Source organism: Branchiostoma floridae, unplaced genomic scaffold (genome assembly GCF_000003815.2).
Source record: "Branchiostoma floridae strain S238N-H82 unplaced genomic scaffold, Bfl_VNyyK Sc7u5tJ_1383, whole genome shotgun sequence".
Lineage (NCBI taxonomy): Eukaryota > Metazoa > Chordata > Leptocardii > Amphioxiformes > Branchiostomatidae > Branchiostoma > Branchiostoma floridae.
Genome location: NW_023365710.1, coordinates 24354 through 42844, shown reverse-complemented (window position 1 = coordinate 42844; position 18491 = coordinate 24354). Strand labels below are relative to the sequence as shown.

General features: G+C 41.6%; 2 protein-coding genes and 1 long non-coding RNA gene across 6 annotated transcripts in view; all 3 read right to left on the bottom strand.

Moving 5' to 3' along the window:
* The window catches only part of LOC118407511 (MFS-type transporter SLC18B1-like), a 2622-nt gene extending 1215 nt beyond the window's left edge, over positions 1 to 1407 (bottom strand). Inside the window, exons 1-3 of the mRNA XM_035807992.1 lie at positions 1283 to 1407; positions 810 to 883; positions 245 to 389 (exon numbers count right to left, since the gene is read on the bottom strand). Coding sequence (XP_035663885.1) covers positions 245 to 389; positions 810 to 883; positions 1283 to 1405 — 342 coding nt within the window. The 5' untranslated portion in view covers positions 1406 to 1407. The remainder of the gene's footprint in view (positions 1 to 244; positions 390 to 809; positions 884 to 1282) is intronic.
* Positions 1 to 18491, bottom strand: part of LOC118407510 (MFS-type transporter SLC18B1-like) — a 27062-nt gene that overhangs the window by 5943 nt on the left and 2628 nt on the right. The window contains exons 3-16 of one of the 4 annotated variants that reach the window (XM_035807991.1): positions 17790 to 17908; positions 17498 to 17593; positions 17025 to 17098; positions 16388 to 16532; positions 15667 to 15735; positions 15344 to 15434; positions 14689 to 14760; positions 14162 to 14235; positions 13777 to 13875; positions 13259 to 13359; positions 12784 to 12882; positions 12439 to 12516; positions 12088 to 12181; positions 11245 to 11787 (exon numbers count right to left, since the gene is read on the bottom strand). In XM_035807991.1, coding sequence (XP_035663884.1) covers positions 11692 to 11787; positions 12088 to 12181; positions 12439 to 12516; positions 12784 to 12882; positions 13259 to 13359; positions 13777 to 13875; positions 14162 to 14235; positions 14689 to 14760; positions 15344 to 15434; positions 15667 to 15735; positions 16388 to 16532; positions 17025 to 17098; positions 17498 to 17593; positions 17790 to 17908 — 1307 coding nt within the window. In that variant the 3' untranslated portion in view covers positions 11245 to 11691. Of the gene's footprint in view, positions 1 to 11244; positions 11788 to 12087; positions 12182 to 12438; positions 12517 to 12783; positions 12883 to 13258; positions 13360 to 13776; positions 13876 to 14161; positions 14236 to 14688; positions 14761 to 15343; positions 15435 to 15666; positions 15736 to 16387; positions 16533 to 17024; positions 17099 to 17497; positions 17594 to 17789; positions 17909 to 18491 lie in introns of those variants that run through there. The other 3 variants (XM_035807988.1, XM_035807989.1, XM_035807990.1) reach the window with 3 other exon arrangements.
* Positions 1551 to 4424, bottom strand: LOC118407513. The gene is made up of 3 exons (XR_004830156.1): positions 3870 to 4424; positions 2300 to 2523; positions 1551 to 1692 (listed from the first exon to the last, which is right to left on the bottom strand). It is a non-coding gene; the product is annotated as an uncharacterized LOC118407513 (long non-coding RNA).

The following is an 18491-nucleotide window of genomic DNA, read 5'->3' as shown; positions in this document are numbered from 1 at the left end:
TGAGGGGGTATACTCGAAACGGCGAGCATACTTGTAGATTTCGTTGTATGCATAGGTCTGAATCTGTCAAACGTCGTCTATTGCCGCGGATTTTAGCTGAAATTCCAGAGAAAAGCGTGGGGAACATTATGACACAGGTTAGAAAGGTTTCATTGCTTCAGTTTTGTGCCTTTTTTGACAATGACAATTTTCTTGCACAGAGTAACAGAATGATAGAAAGAGGCGTTGCTCAGAAGCAGCTCACCAAAACCGTCGCCACGTTGTCCGGGAACTCCTTGGCAATGATGGCAAAACTGGCCGTGCGGCAGGCGGACACGCCCACGGCTTCCATCGCTCTGATGACGAAACAGAAGGCCAGGAATACCGTCCCCTCCATGTAGTCCAGCATACTGGAAGTTACATTACATACATACACATCAAGGTAAAAGAACAAACGCCACGAAAAAGACATCCATGTACTTGTGTATTATCATGTGATCCTTCTTCCTTATAAATTGAGATTGAGCCACTCAGATAAAGTAGATGAAGAGTTTATCTATATAGAATTCTTTATTCTTAAACTCCTCTAAAGCTAGCCATACATGGTACCCTTCACAATTGTTACAACAAAGATTGATTGATTAATTGATTGGTCGATTGATTGTACAGATCAATATCCATTGCGACATGCAACAGTTTGCAATAAGAGAAACGATATGAAAATAAAAACTTTTAAGCAGTTTCAAAACGTTTCAGCAGGATATATTTAGATACACGTTTTAGATGTATATGAATATGAAAGAGACCTAACTGGTCATGGCGATACATACCCGAACAGCACTGAACAGCTTCCCGCCACGAACATCCCCGCTATTAACATGAACTTTACCCCGATAAGGTTGATCTGTAAAAGATATTGGGAAGTCAGAACTTGCACTGAGTCCGTGTCGCTTTATCTGAGTTTCAAAGTATCATCCATGTAGCATACTCAAATTTAAATGTAGCTATAGATAGTATAGTATAAGTGTAAACTTCAAAGCTACAGTAACTATGATGATGCAAAACATGTGCATCAAGATGGGTATTTTTGGTGAAATGACACAATAAAATACCTCCATAATGAATATAATAAGAAACATAAGTCCGTATCCGAGGTGATAAACATGCGTATGAAAGTTTGTTCCCAAACTACCCACACACAACATTTTGTACCTCAGAAGTTTGGCTGAACCCCCCCCCCCCCCCTCTCCACTAGAAACCCCAAGCAGTGTTGGGTCAGAAATTGCTTTTCCATGGTACTCACGTATTTCCCGTAGAGCGGACCTGTTACCATACAGAAGAAGGCGAAGGTACCAAACACTAGGCCTACAGCCGTGTCACTTACACCTCTGCTCTGGGCCTGGGGACAACAAGGAGAAGACGACATGTTGTTTGTATGTTGGTTTTGAATTAGGCGGGCATAAGAAGCAACATCATGGCACAATGTAAAATTAGTTGGGCGGCATAAGAAGCAAGTAGAAAATCACAGTACTCGGCTAGACCCAAAGGCGTCGCCAAAATAGAAGGTTGTTTTCAGTTTCTAACAGGAGGTTACCTATCCGGGAAAGAAGGGAGCGGGGATGGCGTAACACATGCACGCAGCTAAGTTCATGGTCGCCAGAGCCACTAGTGTCAGTTTTCGACGGTGACTACCTGGTTTCCGCGACGTTGGAGCTGAAACATAGAGCCTCAGTATGTGAGCATGCAGGAATCAGAGAACACGGCACATCTTCGTTCATTGGTGGACCCTTCAACCCGAAATGACGTGTACGTTAAAGTCTTATCATTTGGCAAAAAGCTTTTCTTTCGCGTTCTTTCGTATGATCATATCGGCATGGCCTAATCTAAAACACGAAATGGTCTTTAAAAAGCTGGCAACACAGCCTGAAATAATATCCTAGGCATTTCATCAGTCCAAATTAAACATCACAACTTTCGAATGCGGGTTAGATTGTACTGAAATTTGAAAGCAAAAGGATTAATGTCAACGTTTCACTGCACTGCGCAGTGTGTTGTTATCTGCATGGCTGCAATAGCACAATGCTTGATGGGAGAAAAAGCGCCCCAAAGCGTTCAATTGCTTCTTCGAAGCATGACCGTCCGGAAGGGGTCTCTCAACCTATCAAATAGTGGGCATAAAGTGACGCAGCGTGCAAAAAAAAGAAATTCGCAAGTTCACAAATATAATTTGATATTCAGTGTACGCTCTCTATCTCGCTCTCCCCTCTTATTCTCTCCCCCTCTCAATCTCTTTCTCTCTCTAATAATGCGTCACACCTACCGTCCGCTAGAGGCCTCTCCTGTACTTCCGGTACCTGAGCGTGCACAGAATCCAGATTGGCATTGAACCTGACCACACTTTCATAGCTTGGCCTCTCATATGTTATCAGTTTTTCTCTTTCTTCCTCCGTGTTTGTAGATGTTCTATCCATAACGACGGCGCTTGTCAGTCGTATCGTTGTCGTAGTTGTAGTTGCTAAGATGAGTTGAGCTCTAATTGTCCTTCTAAAACACCAAAAGGGGTCCTTCTTAGTCTTAATTTTTTGTTTGTTTAAAATAACTAATAACTATCACATTTGCATGCAGAAAGACACTACCCCAGACCCTGCATGATACACCTGCCCCGAAACCTGTAATCAACAGGGCTACTACTCCGAAGACAGGTACCTCACTAATCTATCCGTAAAGAAATCTTTCACTATCATAATGATGCAATAACATTTACGTGTGGTACAGCCGCACACACTAACAATACTAGTGCACAAACAACGGTTGATCACTGGCATGTTGGACAGAGTGGGTGTAAAAGAACACTCCGTTACATCACCATCTTTGGTCTGGAGGTGGTCATGTTCGTGTAGTGTGGGAATGAGAAAGAACTGATCATGTACGTAATACGTGGTCTCCGAGTCTCGAGTTCTCCGGGAGCAAATCTAGCACTCCGACGTTTTTTGCCCTTTTCCGCGTGTACATTGGCTATTATTCTGTTCCTGTGTTCAACATTTTCCCTTTATCAAAACATTTTCGAGTTGGGGAAGAGTCATACATCAAGCACGTTAAAGAACTTATTGAGAAGAGTAGGGGTCTATTCAGTTGTTTTTCTTGTGTCAGCGAGTTAATGCATTTGTACTCTTCAGAACAAATCGCGAGACGTTTTGCCGTGTATGCAATACAAACAAACAAACAAACAGACAAACAAACAAAAAGGTCCGTAACGTTGGACAGAACAATACCAAACAAACATCAACCAAAATATCTGACCGGAACATCCCCAATTTGTCAAGTGAAATATCCCTGAACCTTCCACGGCCCACTACAAACACATGTCCATGCAGCCATTTACTTTTGGGTTAGGTACTCTTTAGTAATACATGAACGGGAATAAAACGGGATTATTTGGCGAAGGTATTTGTTCGTGGAACTCTAGTATTATTATTGCATCGACATGATTTAATCATTTATTTCCTGTTACGTTGATTTGCCACGTTAATTTCTATGTTGGTTTGAATCAGTTCTTTCTTTTTTTGCATCAATGTTTAGCTATTGAAACTGTCTTAGTTTGTTATGGTTGTGTCGGTAAAATGGCCTTGAAAATTTGACCTTAACAAGAAGCACCAGTTTCACCATAACGTCCACTACTGTTGTGGAAAGGCATGACAGATCGATAAATGAATAAAATACCTCGTGTTTAGGAGCTTAACTACCAAGTAATTCGACGCCACATTCGGACACTATACTGAATTACTAAATTCATAATGCCAAAAACCTTCTTCTGTGTGTCGTGCAGTAAGTATATCTGTTGTGACAATAAAGTGCTATCCGCAGAGAAAACGATAATCCAACATGCTCACCTGTATGGTCACGAGAACAACATCCCGACCGTCAGCCGTGTGTCGTAGATAATAGAGACAAGTTTATGAAATAAAGTTTGTTCAGTCTCAGGAATACGGTGCAATTTTGAGGCATTTTCTTTACACTAACTCGATTCGGACGACACTCTTAAATAAACCACCTGTCTCACCTTTGAATTAGCCTCAGGCTATCTAGCGCGAATAGTGCTTGTTTAGACAGTGTTATGTATCTGTGGGCACAAGCATGACGCAGTTTGATTAAATCCCTTTTTTGAGCAAAGAAGAGATTTTTTACTTTTGCATCATTGTCTACGGAAGGAGAGGAACCTTGACTTGGATCACGGAGAGTTGAAATCTGACTGAAATCTGAAATTAGATGTGTAACGATCCCAGATGTCACACTAAGGCTGCGCGCAGTAACTATGGAGATAATTATACGCTTTGTGCCTCCATTGTCTCTTCTGATTTCTCGGAAAGACCCTAATGCGGTAGATAGATGATTTCTTCACGTAAACGATCGATCCTCAAGGAAAGAAAAATGAACAGGTTTACCATCGAATACCGTTTCCAGAGGGTCTGCATGCTCTTTTCCGTAAGGCGTAGGCAGGCCTTTTTAATTCCCGTAATTCGTAGGGTAAGCTATTTTATTTCACGTAATTCGTAGTGAGGATGGAAAATTTACCGTAAAGCGTAGCCAGTGTATTTCACGTAAGGCGTAATCTAGCCTAAAAATTTCACGTAAAGCGTAATTAAGCCTAAAAATTACCCGTAAATCGTAGTCTGGCCTCCCAAATTTCGTAAGTCGAAACGTAGTCTACCAGTAAATTTAGTCCTTCAAAACACAGGAAATTGCGTTTCAGAGGATCAAGATTTCAAAATTTCGCCGGACCTCACTTGCGACTCCTTTCACCTTCGGTCATCGACATGGTAAAAATATGGTATATACCCTCAAAAATCTTCTTTCTTTTTTTGCAAATAGAAATGTCATTGAAGTTAGCTTAGTCTGCCAGCAAAATTTGCCCATCAGAATGCAGGAAATATCATTTTAGAGGGTCAAGATTTCAAAATTTCCATGGTGCTCCTTGTGCCGCCTCGCGCCTTTGGAACTCGAAATTCTGAAAATATGTTGGGGATGTGTGTCAACCTCAAAGATCTGTTTTGCCAATAGAAATTTGCCCATCAAAATGCACAAAATATCGTTTTATAGAGGGTCAAGATTTCAAAATTTAGCCGGATCTCCTTTGCCACTCTATTCACCTTCGGTCATCGACTTCGTAAAAATATGTATCATGGCTGGGGGATGTAACGTGTCAACCTCAAACACATTTTTTACTGATAGAAATGTAATTTCACTTAGTTTTCTATAATAGCAAAAAAAATGGCGTTTCAGGGGGGCAGGATTTCAAAATTTTCCCGGACTTTCCTTCGCCGCTCGACGTGGCAAAAATAAGTTGGCTGGCGTCACCCTCATAAGCTTACGCTGAACCCCTGGGACTCTTTAATTAGATATGCCATTTAACTTAGCTTTGTTTGCCAGCGAAAATTTCCCTTCAAAATGCAGGGAATAGTGTTTCATTCAGTCAAAATTTCAATCTTTCTTGCGGAGCACGCCCCCGCCCGTGTCGAGTGTTGCCAGCCTTCCTGAATTTAGCGTAAACCGTTGTCAGCCTGTCTGAATTTAGCGTAAAACGTTGCCTGCCTTCGTGAATTTAACGTAAAGCGTTGTCGACCGTCCCGAATTTAGCGTAAAGCGTTGTCAGGACCCCCCATGCAGACCCTCTTTCCAAAGATCTGCGGGTCTGAGCTGGTGAGTTTTGTCCAGAACCTACTGCTTGCTGGAAAATCTACCAATTGCACAGATAAGTCTCCAGCATTGTGGAAAAGTGCCTCCCCCTTAAGTTAAACATTAGTCCTACTGTGACACAGCAGTAGCTGCTGGTGTCCAACATGTCTAACAGGACTGATGTATGGTTTCTGCAGTAGCTCGGTTAAGATTGCCATATAGGAACTCATTTATTGCCTCCATGAAAAATGGTGGTATAGTAGTTTTTGGGGTGTCTGTGCGTGTGTCTGTGTCTGTTTGTGTTTCTGGTTATTTGTGGTCACCCTAACTCTAGAACCTTTGGATGGACACATAATGATATGATGTGTATAGGTGTTGGAAAGATGAAGGTCTAGGGCGATTTGGGCCCCTACTGTGTGACCTTGGCTGTCGCAGGACATCGATTTTTTTGTATATTTTGACCTGGGCATGCTATCGTCTTGATTGTTTAGTGGCAGATAGCTTGTGATGTAAGAAAGAGGTGACATGTGTTTGGGGTCCCTAGCGGCTTGCTCTGGGTTTCAACAGCTTACACCTTAGTCTTAAGACTAATTCTCAGTCACTTTTGAAGGCTACTGGATGCAACTTGAAGCGTCTTGACCTTTGGATGATTTCTATAGCTTACCTGATTCATGTTGTTTACTTGATGCTCTTGTCATGTATAGCTCTTGGTAATTTCCTGAACAGTTCAGACGTTCAGAACACTGACTTTGCTCCTTTTATTTTTCGGATGGCTGTTTTATTCTGGCTGTTTAGTATTTTTCACATGTTGTTGATATGAACGTAATGCCCATTGGAGTCCCTGACACAACACTTAGGTTTCACATCCTAAGGCGGGAACACGTATTCTTCTAAAAATCAAAAACCTAATGGAAACATTGCCGACAAACTGGCCTAGAGAGGGAAGAATTTCAATTTAAACAGCGCCATCTTGACCCGAAAACAAATGAGCCTTGCCCTGAAACACGGTATCTCGAAGAAAAAAAAACAAGGGGTACGTGGCGCTAACTACTCAATGCCTCTAGCCTCCATAGCAGGCTCTCTGTGTCCTTTTTATATGTCCTTTTCTTTGGCTTAAAGTACACAAAAGTACACTGGCCATTTCTTTTTGTACTATGTCACATGACCATTAAAGAGACTGCTATGGAGGTTACAATACCGCAATGAGGCACCCAACACGGCTTATAGATAAATGGCGGAGTTGCTACGGTCAAGATCTGAACATTTGGTTAACTTTGCTGCGACGTGCTATTTCTGACTGTGGTCTAGTGATAAAAATAATGCGCTGAAATGATGCAACAGTTACGGAGCACAGGGATACATTTTACATTCTGACCCGACCTATATAGAGGGGCCTGTCCTATGTCTTTTGGAATATGGAAATATGAAATAAAACTGCTCAATACCGGCGTGTTACAGCGTGCACAAACTCTTCTGTGCACAGGAACGAAACGTCGTCGCCTTTGTTATCGCTTTAGTCGTCGAGATTGTACTAAAATTTGGAAAGTTGTGCGAGCAGGCTGAGGGTTGCTGTCTTATTGTTTGTCAAAGAGGAGAAAGGAAAGGAAAAACCGGTTCTTTCACTGAGCAAATCTGTAATTGAAGCACCTATTTAACAGCGTGTTTGGGCAGTTGATGAGTTTTCACTTAAACCTTATGGGCCGGAAAAGAGATTGGCAATATAAACTTGTACGAAAAAGTATTAGTCCTATTAGTTACTACCCGTCCAAACACCGAGTAGCACCCCGGTATCAGACAGTCCACCGAGACAAATTGGTGACCCCTAGGCCCTACGGGCACCAGTGCATATTGGACAGTAACATACAGGTATACCGGGGTCGAAATATATCACGAGGCTATCTAACAACAGCAAAAAACAAACAAACAAGAAAATGAACGTTGGAATACTTGAAAGTCAGTCTGGAATATATTCCGACTAGAGTGCAGGTCTTCAGGGGCTACTTTTGCTCATATTACCAAACCGGACCCGGCCGGGATGTTTTACGAAACGAAAAATGAAAATGTGCATCTAGAAATGAGCCCTGATCATGCCCATAACTTTCCTTCTTGCATTTTGTGTACTTTGGTTTCTTTCTATCATTCTTTTCGTTCCCAAAATCTGCCTGGTCGGGCGCCGGTTAAAAGCGTGACCCATTAAAGCATAAGGGGTGTGATGGATCAGGAAACTTGATACCAGGGAACTATCCTGTTTCGTGACCTCTGACCTCTAGAACCTGTTTTTCGGCTATACGATGTAAAAACCCCGTAGGCTGTACTGTTCTGGGCTGATAGTATCACAGTTGGACCTCTCCATAGGAAAGCATTTTAAGATACACCAAAACAAGGCTTCAGAAAAGTACTAACCCCAACTTCAATCTTTAAAAAAAAATTCTCTACCAGTCACAAGGGTCATCTTTAGAACAATTAAAAGAAAACTGGGTGTTGACCATCTCAAATTCCGAGGAATCCTCGATCTATGACAGAAAGCTCACCTAACCCCAGTTTTCTCCTGATACCAGCCGTATGACCCAACAACTAAAATCCTTCCGCGCGCCACCTAAACTACTTAACTGAGCAACTTTAGACCAAAATAGGAAAGCGTAGACCATACACGTACCTTCTAACCCAAAGAGTCTCCAGATTGGGCCAAAATTTTCAAGGAATTTCCCAGCCAAATCGTGCCCTTCTCGTCATTCTGACTGGCCCACACCTGCGTGTAGGCCTCGGGTGGCAGTTAATGCGGCGTTCCCTATCATTTGGAGGCGGTTGGATTTCCAATTGCAACTAGATCACGGTATGAGCACAATGTTTTTAATCGTGACAATCGTAGACCACGTTAAACAGCCTCATTACCCACACTCGGGTACCTACTGGCTGCAAAACACACCCGATATATTATTATGAATCGCGCGAATTATAACAAGCCGTTTCGGGTTCGATACTCGCCATGCACCCGCATGGAAAAGGCACTTTGGTCATTGCACAACTGTTGCACAACTTTGACTTTTGAAAACTTAAGCTTTTCGTTTTCACAAACAGTCCGACCGGGTTTTAAAGCCACCTTTACAAATCAAAAGTTACGCTTGGCCGACGTGTCAGTGAGCTCCAATGGACATTACAGGCCGTAGTATGACTGGCGTTTTCTTCTTCTTCTTCTTCTTCTCTTCTTCTTCTTACGCGAGCTTCTTACGCGGGCTTTCGAGCAGCTCGGATATGTATTCATTAGCCTCAGGCTATTTAACGCTAATAGTGCCTGTTCAGAAAGCATAATGTATTCGTGTGTATCTGTGGGCTTACGCATGACACAGTTTGATTTAATCACTTTTTTTAGCAAAGAAGAGATTTTCACTTTTGCATCTATGTCTACGCGAGGAGAGAAGCCTTGCCTGGGATCAGGTAGAGTTGAAGTCTGAATTTAGATGTGTAACGATTCAGATGTCACACTCAGTAATTACGGAGATAATTATACGGTTCGCGCATCTTCTACCTTTCTTGGAAAGTACATTCGGCGGTAAACAGATAATTTCTTCGCGAAGAGTTAAACAATATTCCATAAGGAAAGAAAAATGAACAGGTTTATTTTCTATATCTGACGTTTTAGAGCAAGGTTCCCAAACATCTGCGTGTAAATCGAGTTAAGGCCACGGCAAGTAAATTTTATGGATGACATCCTCTGCAGACTGCAAAAATAATGAGATAGGACGAAAAAAAACAAGATGGGTAAAAAAAAACAAGATGCCGACATTTTCAAAATAGACACCATAAATGTTGAAACAAGAGTTGAAGTGACAAAACAAGGCAGCACTGACAACAAACCATTCATTCCTGTATTCAAGACGTAAACTAGTAACATCCATTGGCATAATACCGGTCGGTTTACTGCAATTTCTCAAGCAATGCTAATTTGGCAAATGATCAACGCATCATTTTCTCCAGTTACATGTTGCTGTTACAGCTTACCTTTGCCACTTCTTCTGTGTAAATTAATTTGTCTCTCTGGTCCTGCTAAAAACATAATATCGTAATTGGAACACACCGCGGAATTGCACGGAGAACGGGCGCGTGGTTGGAAGGGGGGTGCACTATACCGGCCGAACGAAACACGGCACAATTAACTGCCGCTATGTACCTTTATACATCCTCTGTTGTTCCTTTCTTTCCTGTTAGTAGTTGCACAAAACAAAAATCTGCATGAGCATACAAAAAGTCATGAGAAAATGGGCGTATACTGACAAGAATTTTCATTTAATTTTGGTCCGTCACAACCGCTATGACGTAAAACTTTACTGCTGGCCGTAGCATTAAAAATGGCGGGAAAATGGCGGCGTACGTTCAATTTGACCCATTCAGCCGTAGATCCGGGCGATAATGCAACGGTTCCTCACACTTTTACACGAGTTGTAGGTCACCAAAAGAAATTCAAGATTGCTGTTGAATCATGTAAGACACGCCTGGGTGGATTGTATTGATATTCGGTATGTGTGTAGATCTTGTTGAGACCTGAAAACGATTAGATTTTGGGCTCCTAGCGACCTGTTACGGTACTGCAGTGGAACTTTCTGGTTTGTTATTTCGCGTTCTGGACATGCTGCGGCTATACTTTTTGAGTGGTAGACAGCTCTTTGTGCCGAATGTAATTGGTATATGTTTGGGCTCCCTGGCGGCTTCTTTGGAACTGCAGGGCAGGTCTAGCGACAGATTTTGAAAGGAAATAGATCAAGAAGGGGTTGGCGGATTGTCATGATTTTTGGTATGCAAAAGATAGAATCATTTGGCGAAGGTATTGCGTCGTGTAACTCTAGTTCTACATGTATGTCAATCTGAAGCATTAGGCGGACACAACGAATCAGAAGCCAACCTCGTGGCCCAACTGACTATACAACAACTGACTTTGCTGACACCCAACGATATATCAAGTTCTGGGGGAAGGACGGAATGCTATGGTCAACAGGGCTTTAATGATTTGAACCTCATCTTATATGTGACCTAGATATGGTATCAGCTGCTAATCGGGTCCACCGGAATTCGTATTGTGTTCATGGCGGTATTTATAACCAGTATAAATCAAACAGTATCAGTGGTAGTACACTATGTTAACATCCAGGGCATTCCACCAATATAACGAAGGAGCACACAACAACAACCACACATACACGGAGGGGGGTCCGCTCATGTTGAAAGTACCGAAGGAAGGCACAGGCAGTTCCAGGGCCCTATGATTTGGAATGAACTTTCTACTGAACAGCGACTAAGGACTACTGTAATAACATCTTTTAAAAACGGACTGAAACAGTACTGTTAGTAGCCAACAGGACACAGTTGTTTATTGCTACCTTTTTCCTATGTAAATTTCGTGTTGTATGTACTATGTGTATGTATGCATATGTGCCCAGGGACACCTGAAAAGCAGGCAGTAGCCTGAGAGTGTTTTTCCTGGTTAAATAAATAAAAATGAAAATGACACGTGTGCACACACACCACGCACACACACACACATGCGGTAACGTACACATACACACATTCACAACCACACACACACACACAACTATGCACGCACACACACACATGGAAGAATAGTAGAGTTCTCAGGTTTATATACTTTCAAAGTGATCATACATAACGACTATACACATAACAGAGAAACTAAATAATACTATAGCGGAATGAAATGCCACGTGAATAAAGGCAATGCTTTAGATATATTAAGGACGACATCATAACTGCGTACTATATCATACATAAATTACATTACCTCTTCAGAATCGTTATATATTAATTAGCAAAACAAGCCAAGTACTTCAACTGCCATGTACAAATTACATGTACCATACATTGTATGCGTTACAGTTGTGTAATAAAGTTCTTCTTCGAAGCTTCTAACCATCTATGGAATAGCTATAGAATGCTGTAATATTGTCTAAAAAAGCCAACCCAGCTACTGGAGTAAATATCACGTCATACAACAGCAAGGTCTTGTACATCCGTTCTAAAATGTTGAAGCTAACAGTTGCTTCCGGTGTCGTTACTAGAACTTGATGAGTCAGACTTTAGTCGCGACCGGTTTTCATAGAGGTAGAAAAATGACATCCCTATGACCTGTAGGAACAGATATAATATTTCTATAAATATTGGGTAACCATATCGTATCGACGCAAACGAGTGGCAAGCTGTATGTCTGATACGGATTGCGCACAATGTGATACTCAACACCCAAATTTACAACAATCTACCGATACCTTGATATGCATTGAATTTAAGGGATATGGGTTAGGTCCAGGTACGAAACTTACACTTTCATACACAATAAGTGCATCAGCATGTTGTTTTATGATAATGATATCGAATAATGATAGAATAGTAAAAGAAATGAAAATAATTATGATCAAATATACTTACGACAATTCCTCCAAACCCAGCTGTAGCAGTTGACGCGATTGGGAACTGATACTGGTCGTCAAGGAAACCGCCTATTGTCGGCCCAATGAACTCCCTGGAAAGAAACTACCAAGGTCAGTGGCTGGATCAATGTGTAAAGACTTTATGTCTCATTCGTCGTGCGACTGTTTTACGACGTTTACACACATTGTGGAAAATTTGGGGACAATATTCTTGATACACGATACAGTCGTACGATACAGGTGTACGATTTAGTCGTGCGATGCAGTCATACTATACAGTCCTATCATACAGTCCTATGATATATTCGTGTTTGGGCCGCAAATGAAAGCACCATGCGTCCGTTCTTACCCTAAAGAATACATGCAGTTGTACACCCCCGACACTAGGCCATACGTCGCCAGGCTGTCCTCCTCTAAACCGGCTTCTCTGCAGAAGAAATACATCGTCAATAAATTGTTTTACTTCGAATTAAAGGCAAAAAAACTGCGTTGCAGTTCTTTTTTATACCAAGGAACAGCATAACAGGTGCAAATATATCGCCACTAGTTACTGTCTCAGCCAACATACAAATAAATGTTGTTTATATATGTAGGAAGTGAATACATACAGTCACAGAACCTTCGCCGTCCTCAGTAGAACTTGAAGGGTTGTTTGATAAAGAGAAGGCAATGCACCAAAGTATTACAGACAGACCTTGCAGAGTTGAGCAGTTCGGAGAAGGTCGGGACGAGCGCGGCGCCCAGGCTGATTCCCGACAACCCCAGCCCCACCAGCACCATCCACAGTTCGTTTCTGGAACGGCATGCCATTAAAACTTCTGAACATTACGATGTGTAGGCAAAACATTGAAAATGTTCCAAAACGTTGGAATTCTGCAACCTGGAACGTTCTAAAAACTGCGATGCTGGCAACTGAAAATACGTGTAGCTACTTTTCCCGCCATTTTCATATGCAAATGAATCATAGCTTTGTCACAAGTGTTCGTTACATGTGAAATGGTCAGCTATCATAGTCACTGAAGATAGTGGAAACCATGAAACAACACTTGTCAAGTGGTAATCAGATGTTTTTGTTTTTCTATCCGTTTCAATCTTCTAGTATTTCAGGCCAGGCTTAATAGCAATCGAGATCTTAATAGCTATTTAAGAAAGAAGGTTTCGGGACTTACCCCGTCACAAAGACGCCTTCTAAAAGAGGAGAGGGACCGATCAGCAAGTAGGATGCTGAAGTGAATAGCAGCCCGAGAACCATGGTGAGCCGCGGAAACATCTGTAACATACAGGTATACAGTTTATCTGAGTGTAGACAGACCATCACATGAAACTACAGCACTATGGTAAGCGTTATATAGAAACATGCATTATTTGCGCCTGTCACACACGCCGATCGGTGGACGAGTCTGCGAGGCGAAAAGGAAACTTTCGGCAACACTTCGGGCGTTCTCCTCTCAAACACGCTCGTGTCTCTGGTAATTTTTGAATTCGGTGATCTTCTGTTGATCGACCAAATATCGGCGTACCGTCGACAATCTTTTGCCAAATAGAAGGAGGTGCCATCACTTTGTCCCTGTTCTTTTGTTTCAAGTACACTCACACTAAGTCCAGTACTTGTGAAGGAATTTTTGGCGACGCCTCAGGTGCGGTCCCATTTTGTTGTTTATAAAGTTTCCAGGGAATGCGAACCTACCCCTCTGTCCGTGAGCCATCCCCAGAGCGGTGCCGACAGCGTGTACAGACCCACACTCAGAAGGAAGATCAGACCCACCTGCGCCTCGGTCATATCAAACTGGAACAAAACAATGTACATGACATACTAGTACACATATCGTTCATTCTATTTACACTGTCACTGACAAAGCATTGCGAGATATACTCATTGTTCATTTTACAACAAACATAATTTTGATCTGCAGAACAGTTATTGTATGTGGAAACATCTTACGTTTAACTCTGAGCCCCCTGGCATCTATTTTTGTCACTGCATTGGAGCCTGTGGTTTTTATATCTCACTTACTTCATGTGTTCGGAGGTTGGGTCTTTCTATCACAGTGATGACAAGTAAACAATCTTACCTTTAAGTCCAAATAGGGCTGAAGTGTTGGCTCCAGAAATGCATAGACAGCCGCACACGTCATGATCGCTAAACCTGTAATGTGCAGCAATAATGATCTGTCTATATTGTGCCTAAAAATACGGTAGACATGAAGTGCAATTCATCGTAGATTTCACTATGTTTGTTAGTGATAGCAATGTCGTATCTAATCATATAGAGAGTAACCTCCCTCACATTGGATACACGAGTAGCACTGAATTATTTACATTCCTCACGCGCTTTGATGAACCGATAAATTCCTGCCTTTTCATCATTCTAAGAAGCGGGAGGACGCCGAAACTATATCATAGACTACGTTACTTGTACAAACTTTGCATCCACCTCATTCACGTATCAATTCATTGCTATAGGGTACAAAACCTGCTCTTCAACAGACATGCTCAGTGTCACAGACGAAAGATAGTGGATAACACCTGAAATGTCTGGCCGTTTCCAGAATCAGTTGCGACAAGTAACTGTGATTTGACGTATATTTCGAAGACCTACTTGCTATGTATGTGGAAGGAACTTTCAGCAGCGCCAGCAGTGACGCCGTTTCCTCTGTAGCGAGATCGCTATCTGAAAATGGATGAAAATAATGACGAATCAATGTAGATAAAATGGTATATAGTAGCGAGAAAATACATAAAAACAAGCTTTACAAGCTGATATCACAAATCAGTTTGAATCAGTGAAATGCTATTAGACATATGTTTCCATATATTTCAAATGCCAGGTTTTAGAAAATTAAAAGAAACATTTTTAACCCCCCCCCCCCCATTTCAAACACTCATGACTCTTTTATAGGATTGGAATATTGAAATAAACTAACATTTATATCATCCCTGATTGATTCTCTATGAGTCCACTAATTTTCATGCAAAAATATCAGTGCCTTAATAATTGCCCAACCTATTTAGTATCAAAGGGCGAGGTCCATATGAAGTTCAAAATGTCAAGGTCAAAACCACCAATCTCTGTTGGCAATGATATGAAAATGTATCGCTCAGATGCCCTACGTATGCTTTTCAAAAACCATGAGGAAAATTTGCCACCTCAGGTGGTGCCGATATGTAAAATTCGAGGGTCTAGCACATGGACTTCAATATCAGATTCGTTATGTTAGACAACCCGTTATGAGGCATAAGTGGATACTGCATACCTGACTGTCTCGGCAGTATCAGCGGCATGAACACTGCACAGACCAACATGAAGCCGCCGACTACCAGGAACGGCACTTTGTATCCACCAAGCTGCAAAAAATACGAGATTATTAATATCAGGCATTATTGATTACTCATAATATAAACAATATCAAATTGTCCATTCAGAAACGTTTTTGGAATTTTTCGCAACTAGAAATCCCAGATATTCTGTGGGACGCTAATCATGTGGGACGCTATTATGTTTCGAAAAGTGTTTCTTATGCGATACTAATCTATATCTCATCTATTTTGAAATAATCATAGTTTGAAGGATACATACGGAATATAGAGCTCCTCCAACAGGCGGACCAATCATCATCCCCGCACCCGTAAATATCTCCAGAGTGCCCTGGAATAATGAAGACATTCAACTCAACGTTGCTAATATCTTAAACATCATTTCCTTTCCTAGTTAAACATAAAAAACAAAAACAGGGAGATATTGAAATATGTTCCCAGTAGTCTTGAGTGTGCTCACTACCTCGATATCATCTGTATGAATTCAGTTTAACTATCGCCAAATCTTGGCTCGGCCACCAGATTTTTTAAAAACCTTTAAATTTGTACTTCATGAGGTCATCATAGGAGTAAGCACGTTCACAGTTCCGAGTACGCATGTGCAGTGACAGGAATTATGTGTAACGGCCCCCGAGGCATACTAGTATGCAAATGAAGAATGGTTGAGACGAGCACTGTTTACAAGTCAGGGGCCTTCACCTTTGTGATAATACCCACAGTTCACTGTGCATGCGTACTCGGAACGGTGACCGTGCTTATAGACTACGTTGCATACATAGGTAAGAGTCTGTCAAACGTTGTCCATTGTCACGACTTTTTAACAAAAAGTTAAGAGAAAAGTGGGAAACATAATAAGAAAGGTCAGAGAGGTTTCAATGCTAGTCATTCAGCTTTTGTTCTGTGCTGTGTTCAATACCAATTGATGACAATTTTCTTGCACAGAGTAACAGATTCAGAAGGGGGCGTTGCTCAGAAGTGCTCACCAAAACCGTCGCCACGTTGTCCGGGAACTCCTTGGCCATGATGGCAAAACTGGCCGTGTAGCAGGCGGACACGCCCACGGCTTCCATCGCTCTAATGACGAAACAGAAGGCCAGGAATACCGTCCCCTCCATGTAGTCCAGCATACTGCATATTGCATACACCTTTTATACCGTGTTGTCGTGTGTGTGATAATTGTAAATGCTCACCACAATTCAGTCCTATGACTGCAAGTGTGATGTTTAGTTTGTAATCTCTATGTAAATATAGTAAATATGTAGATATGTCAAATATATACACATCAAGCCAAAAACCAAACGTCTCTTAAAGACAATCATGTACTGTGTATTATCATGTGATCCTTGTTCCTTAAGAATTGTCATTGAGCCACTCAGATAAAGTAGTTTATTTATATAGAATTCTTTATTCTTATACTCCTCTAGAACTAGCCACAATCGTTACAACAAAGATTGATTGCTTAATTGATTGATCAATTGATTGACAGTTTGCAATAAAAGAAACGATATGAAAATAAAAACTTTTAAGCAGTTTCAAAACGTTTCAGCAGGACATATTTAGATACACGTTTTAGATGTATATGAATATGAAACAGGCCTAACTGGCCATGACGATACATACCCGAACAAAACTGAGCAGGTTCCCGCCACGAACATCCCCGCTATTAACATGAACTTTACCCCGATAAGGTTGATCTGTAAAAGATATCGGGAAGTCAGAACTTGCACTGAGTCCGTGTCGCTTTATCTGAGTTTCAAAGTATCATCCATGTAGCATACTCGAATGTAGCTATAGGTAGCATGGTGTATAGTATAAGTGTAAACTTCAAAGCTACAGTAACTATGATGATGCAAAACATGCGCACCAAGATGGGTATTTTTGGTGAAATGACACAATAAAACACCTCCATAATGAATATAATAAGAAATATAAGTCCGTATCCGAGGTGATAAACATGCGTATGAAAGTTTGTTCCCAAACTACCCACACACAAAATTTTGTACCTCAAAAGTTTGGCTGAACCCCCCCCCCCCCCTCTCCACTAGAAACCCCAAGCAGTGTTGGGTCAGAAATTTCTTTTCCATGGTACTCACGTATTTCCCGTAGAGCGGACCTGTTACCATACAGAAGAAGGCGTAGGTACCAAACACTAGGCCTACAGCCGTGTCACTTACACCTCTGCTCTGGGCCTGGGGACAACAAGGAGAAGACGACATGTTGTTTGTATGTTTGTTTTGAATTAGGCGGGCATAAGAAGCAACATCATGGCACAATGTAAAATTAATTGGGCGGCATAAGAAGCAAGTAGTAAAATCACAGTACTCGGCTAGCCCCAGAGGCGTCGCCAAAATAGAAGGTTGTTTTCAGTTTCTAACACGAGGTTACCTCTCCGGGAAAGAAGGGAGCGGGGATGGCGTAACACATGCACGCAGCTAAGTTCATGGTCGCCAGAGCCACTAGTGTCAGTTTTCGACGGTGGCTGCCTGGTTTCCGCGATGTTGGAGCTGAAACATAGAGCCTCAGTATGTGAGCATGCAGGAATCAGAGAACACGGCACATCTTCGTTCATTGGTGGACCCTTCAACCCGAAATGACGTGTACGTTAAAGTCTTATCATTTGGCAAAAAACTTTTCTTTCGCGTTCTTTCGTATGATCATATCGGCATGGCCTAATCTAAAACACGAAATGCTTTTTAAAAAGCTGGCAACGCAGCCTGAAATAATGTCCTAAGGTATTTATTTCATCAGTCGAAATTAAACATCACAACTTTTCGAATGCGGTTTAATTTAGATTGTATTGAAATTTGAAAGCAAAAGGATTAATGTCAACGTTTCACTGCACTGCGCAGTGTGTTGTTATCTGCCTGGCTGCAATCGCACAATGCTTGATGGGAGAAAAAGCGCCCCAAAGCGATCCATTGTTTCTTCGCAGCATGGTTGTTCGGAAGGGTGGCAGTCTCTCAAGCTATCAAATAGTGGGCATAAAGTAACGCAGCGAGCAAAAAAAAAGAAATTCGCAAGTTCACAAATATCATTTTTAAATGAGAGCGAGATAGAGAGCGTACACTGAATATGATATTCAGTGTA